The sequence below is a fragment of the Vespa velutina genome, chromosome 9 (assembly GCF_912470025.1).
Source record: "Vespa velutina chromosome 9, iVesVel2.1, whole genome shotgun sequence".
Taxonomy (NCBI): Eukaryota; Metazoa; Arthropoda; class Insecta; order Hymenoptera; family Vespidae; genus Vespa; species Vespa velutina.
The window spans coordinates 7,218,372-7,225,871 of record NC_062196.1 but is presented as its reverse complement, the minus strand read 5'-3'; the positions used below and the strand labels follow the sequence as shown (position 1 = coordinate 7,225,871).

Here is a 7,500-nt window from a genome sequence, read left to right as displayed (position 1 = left end):
TCATCATTATCATTATTATTATTATTATTATTGTTATTAATATTATTATTATTTTCTCTTACGAATTTATTCATTAGGAATTAATTATCGAAATAAGAATATATAATCAATTATTTTTCTTCTTTTATTTTTAATTTTTTAATTTCTGTTTTTTTTTTATTTTTATTTCTTTTTTTCTTATTTTTTCTTTTTATTATTATTATTATTTTTTTTTTTTTTTTTCTTATAATTCAAGAGTTCCATGCGTTTTAATGTTTTACAGTTAAGTAAGTCTAATGCAAATGTAAGAAGAAAATTTTATCAATACTTTCTTCAGAACATTAGAATTATAGATTAGAATGTTTACATTTTTAATCGTATTAAAGTTTGACTCTATATTATAATATATTGCAATTTTGCAATATATGGCAGATATATATAAAAAGATCTAAATGGATGAAAGGAGAAAACCTTTTTTTTTCTAATAAGAAATATTAGAGAGAAAGAGAAAGAGAGAGAGAAAGGAAATATTTTATTTCGTCAAAATATTTTATTAATTATTATATTAACATTGTTATTAACGAAATGTTTACTTTGGCTGTTTCTGAATATAATACACAGATACACACACACACACACACACAAACAAACACAAACAAGACATGCATATGCGTCCTCGCGCATCTCTCAGATCATTTTACTATAGTTATTATTCTCTACTAAATAGAATAAAAAAAAAAAAAAAAAATAAAAAAAGAAAAAAAAATAAGACATACGAACAACAAAGAAAATAAGATAGTAGACTCTTATATACTTGTGATAGAAACTGAGAGTAACTTAAAAAAAAAAAAAAAAAAAAAAAAAGAGATATATATATATATCTTTTATAAAAAATATATATATATATATGTAATAAAAAAATAACTCACGATACTTTACGAGCATGTTCTTATTAGTAATATAAAGTTTGTAACACATACATACATACTTACATATATATATACATACATACATACATACATTCATACATACATACATACATACATACATACATCTCTACATACATACATACATGCACACAGATACCGAGGGAAAATCGTCAGTAGAAAATTACACTATGTATTATTGTAGTATTTGGCACACGTTATTGTATTCACACCACTGATATTACCTATATTGAGAGAGATTATTGAAAAACGATCATTAATTGTTATGAAGTGAGATAGAGAGAGAGAAAAATTGTAAATAATTTAATTATCGTACAGTATTAAGAAGTAATAATTAGAAATATAGGCTCTTAGTAGCTGGTTTACGCCTTAAAAAATAGAAAATGAGAACAAAATAAAACATATTTTAATTGCTTCCCGTTGTTAAATCCTTATTTACTAAATGTCTCATCTTCTCTTTTTTTTTTTTTTTTTTTTTTTTTCCAAACATTTTCTCAGATATATAACATAATCGTTTGTTGTTAAGCAGAAAACAAAATCAATCTATGACCTTTTATAATTTAATAAGGAATAGTAGAAGTAAACATTATTTCCCTCTACTTTTGGAGATATGTTTAAGTGAGAGAAAAAAAAAAAAGAAGAAAAATAAGGTTTTTCATACAAAATGTATTCTTTAATTATTCTTTGGGTCTGATTATGTATGAAATTTCAATCGTTAAATCATAAAAATATGGCTTCGCCACGAATAATTTCAAAATTTCAAAGTTTATCACCAGTACCAAATTTAAGGTAATACGGACGTTCCTTCATTCAAAATGAAATATTTTGTTAGAGAAAACGTGTACTTTTTTTTTTTGTTTTTTTTGTTAAAGAAATATAATTTATAGGAATTCATTAACACCTAGAAGTTTTATAAAAAATAATAATTATGTTAAATCACCGGAAAATAAAAATAGATTATCACCTTTCAATGTTAATACACCTGACAGAAAAGAAATTCTTCTAAATGGTTTACCTAATAAACAACGAATTGTATTAGGTACTGGAGGATTTGGTACAGTCTATAAGGCATTATATAAAGGTAATATTATTTTTAATTGCTTTATTATTGATTATATTATCATAGAATTGAAATCAATCATTTTACTTATAATGTAGGAAATCAAGTAGCGGCAAAAATATTGAAGAAATCAAAGGATAACTATAATAGTATCAATTCGGAGAAGCATGCTTATTTATTGAGGCATACCAATATTGTTAATATTTTAACCATAGAAGAAGGTGCTGCTTTATCATTGATAACAATGGAATTATGTGGTATTACGTTGCAAGATCAATTGGAAAAAAAAGCTTTAGACAGAAGAGAACGTATTCGTATTTGGAGGGATATAGCTTGTGCTCTTCAATTCTGTCATAATGCGGGTGTGGTTCATGCGGATGTGAAGCCAAAAAATATTTTAATTGGAAATTGTGGTCAGCCTAAACTTACAGACTTTGGGAGTTCTGTCTTAATAAATAAAGTACATGCCGAACAGGCATCTAATGTAGGAAAAAAAAAAAAAAAAAAAAAAAAAAAGAGAAAAGAAATGTCTACGCTATTAATTTTTCTATTAATACAAAAAGCATTTATCATTATTTTTAAAGATAATGACAAGTACACCAGGTTATGCAGCACCAGAAGTTTTATGCGGAATAATTCCCAGTCCTGCTGCAGATATTTATTCCTTAGGCATTTTAGCCTGGCAAATCCTTTCTAGGAAAATACCCTTTGAAGGATTCCACGTGCATACTATTATCTATTTATCTGTAAAAGGAAAGAGACCTTATGATGAAGATCTCAACGATGAATTTCAAGGACGATACAAGTCATTATATAGAGAAATGTGGTCTCAAAAAATTACAGCTCGACCAATAACAAGTAAAGTGATCTATACGCTGGATATCCTAATGAATAAATAGGTTTTATTTAAATCAAATAATGTTCTATACTTGTTAGTATACGCGTCGCTTATTATTATACATTATTAAATAAATTTCGTGTTTACATATAATATATATATATATCAAATATGTGAAAAGAGAAACGTTATTTTATGTATCTGGCATCTCTCCACCAGGCACAAGCTGTAAAAAGAAAATCAATTGTTAAATTGTACGATTATATCAATACATAAATAATTATTTTTTATTATATACGAACCATGGTGATATTGCTACCGTTTAAAAGAATTTGATCTAATTTTGTAACTCGTCGACCTTCAGGAGTTGCTTCGCTCTCCGTCACATCCTCCAATAACATATTTACAAAATCATCGAATCCTAACAAAGTACCAACGATCTCTTTATCGTTTTTCATTATAATATGTATTCGCGATCCAATACATTTATCGACCAATTCTGTGAATTTCGTATGAATTATTTTTAAAAAGGATAAATAACAAAGTCAATGGATGTACATACGTAATATATATATATATATATATATAAATATATATGTGTGTATATAACCACAAAAATATTACATACAAATTATTATGTCACTTACCTAAAGGTAATAAGGTAGAAGGATTTGTACTAACCGAACTAGTCATTATTTATAATAATTTAATCGATAGAGAGAGAGAAAGAGAAATCACAATTTAAAAATAATATTTATATCTCGAAATATATTTACGTACTGCTATACCGCGCTTTTAGCGTACAACAATCCAGTGTTACCAAATTCGTCCGAAGAAACTCAATGTCCTATCGTAAAATTTGTTTCTTAAGAAACTACATTATCGACGTTATCTCATTTGCGCCATCTCTCGTGTAAATGACGAATATCATTTTTAGAAAAATCCCGTGAAGAAGATCGAAAGAATTGAAACAATTTCATATGTAAAAATATTTTAAATCCAATCTCAAAATTAGATACGAAAATATATTTTTGCGTCATTGTAGATCTTCATTCTTTAACAAGAAAATATTTATTTGAGATTTTATCAAAGTTAATAAAAACATTACGCTCAATCGAACGACCAATGATAATCGAATGATAATCGAATATTCCGCGTGCTCTTAGATGGCGCCACTGGAGTTAAAGAAACAAAGGCGGTCTTTTGGTCAATGACAGAAAATCACACGCTACAGTAGGATTAAGACCGTCGTCGTACTTGGTGTGCGCGTTTATCACGAAACTAAGTGAATATTGAAATTATCTTAATATTACAATATCATAAGAGACAATATTTTTAAGGTGGTAAAAACGTGCTCGTTTAAGTTTATGTTAAATCGAAAATTAAATCTTTATCGTTCGATCGGTAGTCGGTGATGCGCTGCAGCGGCGGCAACGACGACGACGACGACGAGGACGACACGTTTGAGTGATAACGACCTTCGACTTTCCCCTTAAAATTTCGAAATACGATCATCTCGTTATCTTAATATTACGTATGCGGTCTCACAAAGATTAATCAACGTATTCGAAATATTTCTAAATTGCGTTCATCGTCATACCTAACCTAACGCATCGAGGATAACGCGTATTCGAATACGATTAAACAAAAAAACAAAAAAAAACACTCTAATGAGAATTAACGACGAGTAAATTGTTAAAAAAAAGAAAAAGGAATAATAAATAAATAAATAAACAAAAGAAAAGATATAAATTACGATCAAAATATCTATTGATTTCTCTATCGTTTTAATAAAAACATAACGAGAGATTCTCAGGTCTCGACTACGCGTCACCATATTAAAAGGCTCTTGATATAATTTCGAATCAATTTCGAAATCAAATAAGATGTCTCGACGAAAAAATCAATCAGAAAGAAACATGAAATCGTTCATAAATATGTTTTATAAATAAATTATATACATATATATATATATATATATACACATACATATATATATATATATTTATATATACGCATACACACTTTTTCCATATCATTTTGATTTTTTCGCAAAGTTGCGAAAGAACCAGAGTTTGCTTCGTATCATTCGTTGTGGAGGCAGATTAATTCACCCGATCGTTACAATTTCTTATCTACAAAGAAAATAATTTTAATCACGGAAAAAAAAAAAAGGAAAAAAAAAACAAACAGGCAAAAACAAAAACAAAAACGTACAAACTCTCAAAGAAAAGATCAAACGAGCGAGAAGAAGAAAATAAGAGGCAAAGTAAAAGTGTTACGAAACTTCATAAAGAGAAATAAAAAGAAAGAAAGAAAGAAAGAAAGAAAGAAAGAAATAAATACATAAATAAATATAAAAAAATATCTAAATAAATCTTCTTTCATATAAAATCTAAATAACATTATACCTTCTTGGAATTGAGGAAATTTTTAAAAGAGGACGCGCGTAGGCGCGCGCACGCACACATATATATTACATACATATATATATATATATACACACACGCATATAACAGAGGAATACGACTAAACAGAGGAAAGATACCTACATAGGTGTACTTCTGTGTTACTGCTGCTGCTGCTGCTGCTGCTACGAGGAGTTTGGATAAAAGATGGCGGAAATTCGGCCGTCATCCTTCTCTTCGTCGTCGTCGTTGTCATTGTCGTCGTCGTCGTCGTCATTATTGTCGTCGTTGTCGTCAGTGTTCTTATTGTTTAATTACTTAATAAAATTTTCTACGACGTATACGAACAAAAAATACGCCAATACATCGATACGTCGAAATACATTACAAAATTGTGCATCGTCCTGCGTGTGTTATGTGAGCGTGTGAAAACTTGTTAGAAATATATATATATATATATACATATATATATGTATATATATTTATATATGTAAATTTGGAATAAAAGTAATCAAATTCCAATCTCGTCGTGATCCAAAGAGAAAGACACGAACGACAAGTAAAAAGAGAAAGAGAAAAAGAAACGGAAGAAGAGGAAAGAAGAGGAAGAAAGAAAGAAATAAAGAAATAAAGAAAAAAAAAAAAATAAAATAAAAATAAAAAAAAAAAGAAAGAAAGGAAGGAACGAACGAGAAAGGTGTACGATTGCCTACGTGATTTTCTTTAAATGAGGAGGATCTCCTAATGCTTCTCTCGTCGAAAAGGTAACGGACATTTTCGTGCCCGTTACCTGTGTTGTTACCACTCAACTGTAATACGAAAGAGGAACGGAGACAGTGATAAAGAGAGAGAGAGAGAGAGAGAGAGAGAGAGAGAGAGAGAGAGAGAGGGAGGGAGAGAGAGAGAAAGGAAAAGAAAATATATATATATATATATATACATACATATATATATATATATATATAATAAAAAAAGGAAAAATCCCAGGACATTTTCTACCTGAGTATATTAAGAGGATTATAAATCCAGGTAGATAATTTATTACCTTTTTAATGACATCCATATAATTGATTGTAAGAAAATATATTTAGAGTTTAAAAGCCTGGGTATATATACATTTCTTCTTTATTTTCTTTTTTTTTTATTATATATATTTATTATACTCTCTTATCTCTCTCTCTCTCTTTCTCTCTCTCCGTCCCTTTCTCTTTCTTTTTCTTTGTCCCCCCTTTTTACCTTTTTGGAAGACAATAAACAAAGGGTGGTCATTCGGAAGGATTTCGGAAAAATAAAAGAGAGAGAGAGAGAAAGAAAGAGAAAGAGAGAGGGGGAAGAAATAGAGAAAGTTCCCATAAGTATAAGAGGGAATAGTTGACAATAAATAGTAGGGTAGTATATACACGTGTTCAGAGAAGTCCGGATGGGAGCATCGTCGTGGATAGGATATCGGAATTACCCAAGAACGTCGACGAATCGTCGTGCCAGAGGAGGAGGAGGAGGAGGAGGAGGTGGTTGTGGAGGAGGAGGAGGAAAAAAAGGAAGAGAAAGAGAAAAAAGAGGAACAGAAGAGGCAGAAGCAGAAACAGAAGCAGAAGGAGAGGAAGAAAAAGAAGAAAAAGGTGTTGCTGCTAGTGGTGATAATAGTAGTAGTTGCAGTAGTAGTAATAATAATAGTTGCTGTTGTGCTGCTATTGCTGGTGGTAGTGATAATATTAGTGTTAGTATTAATTGTGAAAAAGGTAGTGAAGGTGAATTAAGTGAAATAATAACACCAGGAGGAATAAAAGAAGGAAGAAAAGGAGGAAGAAGAGGAGGAGGAGGAGGAGGAGGAGGAGGGAGAGACACTTTACCGGAAGCGGAAGAAAGAATAAGAGGTGGTGGAAGAGAAGGAAGAGGAAGAATACCATGGCGAAAACTAGTACCGGTGGTGGTGTTTCTTACGGTGTTGTACCAGAGATGAGACATTCCAAGAGCGAGGATCTCCTTGGTGCTATACCAAATTCAAGATCGACGAGTCCAACCATCGGTTTATTACCTAGCACCGCTTCCGAGGATGATTTGATAGCTGCCAGTGCATTACACGAGTCAACCGATCGTCATCGTCATCGTGTTGTAGTTGCCGCGGCCGCGGCCGCAGCTGCCGCAGCCGCCATTGCCGATACCACCAGAAGGTTACCACCATCCTCCTCAACTACATCGTCATCGCCATCGTCATCGTCATCGTCATCCACTAAGACACCTAATAAAAACAATGACAATAGATCAACG

The 7,500-nt window shown here is 30.6% G+C and overlaps 3 protein-coding genes across 3 annotated transcripts in view; 2 read left to right on the top strand and 1 right to left on the bottom strand.

Moving 5' to 3' along the window:
- Positions 1-187: 187 nt before the first annotated feature.
- LOC124951530 (serine/threonine-protein kinase mos) lies at positions 188-5,052 on the top strand. The gene is made up of 4 exons (XM_047500057.1): positions 188-1,715; positions 1,814-2,007; positions 2,085-2,470; positions 2,571-5,052. Exons 1-4 carry the CDS (start codon positions 1,627-1,629, stop codon positions 2,883-2,885), a joined length of 984 nt encoding a protein of 327 aa, XP_047356013.1. The 5' UTR covers positions 188-1,626; the 3' UTR covers positions 2,886-5,052.
- LOC124951531 (U6 snRNA-associated Sm-like protein LSm5) lies at positions 2,869-3,660 on the bottom strand. Its single transcript, XM_047500058.1, has 3 exons — positions 3,472-3,660; positions 3,127-3,323; positions 2,869-3,050 (listed from the first exon to the last, which is right to left on the bottom strand). The coding sequence occupies exons 1-3, from the start codon at positions 3,515-3,517 to the stop codon at positions 3,018-3,020; spliced, it is 276 nt and encodes a 91-aa protein (XP_047356014.1). The 5' UTR covers positions 3,518-3,660; the 3' UTR covers positions 2,869-3,017.
- Positions 5,053-6,788: 1,736 nt separating the features above from the next.
- Positions 6,789-7,500, top strand: part of LOC124951740 (mucin-21-like) — a 3,112-nt gene continuing 2,400 nt past the window's right edge. The window contains exon 1 of the mRNA XM_047500550.1: positions 6,789-7,500. Within this exon, the coding sequence (XP_047356506.1) occupies positions 7,138-7,500 (363 nt within the window). The 5' untranslated portion in view covers positions 6,789-7,137.

Excerpts from the sequence above, each read along its gene's own strand:
- LOC124951530 (XM_047500057.1), top strand. The coding sequence starts at position 1,627 with ATGAAATTTCAATCGTTAAATCATAAAAATATGGCTTCGCCACGAATA. Across the intron at positions 1,716-1,813 it reads TCACCAGTACCAAATTTAAG|GAATTCATTAACACCTAGAA; the intron begins GTAATACGGACG and ends TATAATTTATAG. Across the intron at positions 2,008-2,084 it reads CTATAAGGCATTATATAAAG|GAAATCAAGTAGCGGCAAAA; the intron begins GTAATATTATTT and ends CTTATAATGTAG.
- LOC124951531 (XM_047500058.1), bottom strand. The coding sequence starts at position 3,517 with ATGACTAGTTCGGTTAGTACAAATCCTTCTACCTTATTACCTTTAG. Across the intron at positions 3,324-3,471 it reads TTCTACCTTATTACCTTTAG|AATTGGTCGATAAATGTATT; the intron begins GTAAGTGACATA and ends CGAAATTCACAG. Across the intron at positions 3,051-3,126 it reads ACGGTAGCAATATCACCATG|CTTGTGCCTGGTGGAGAGAT; the intron begins GTTCGTATATAA and ends TTCTTTTTACAG.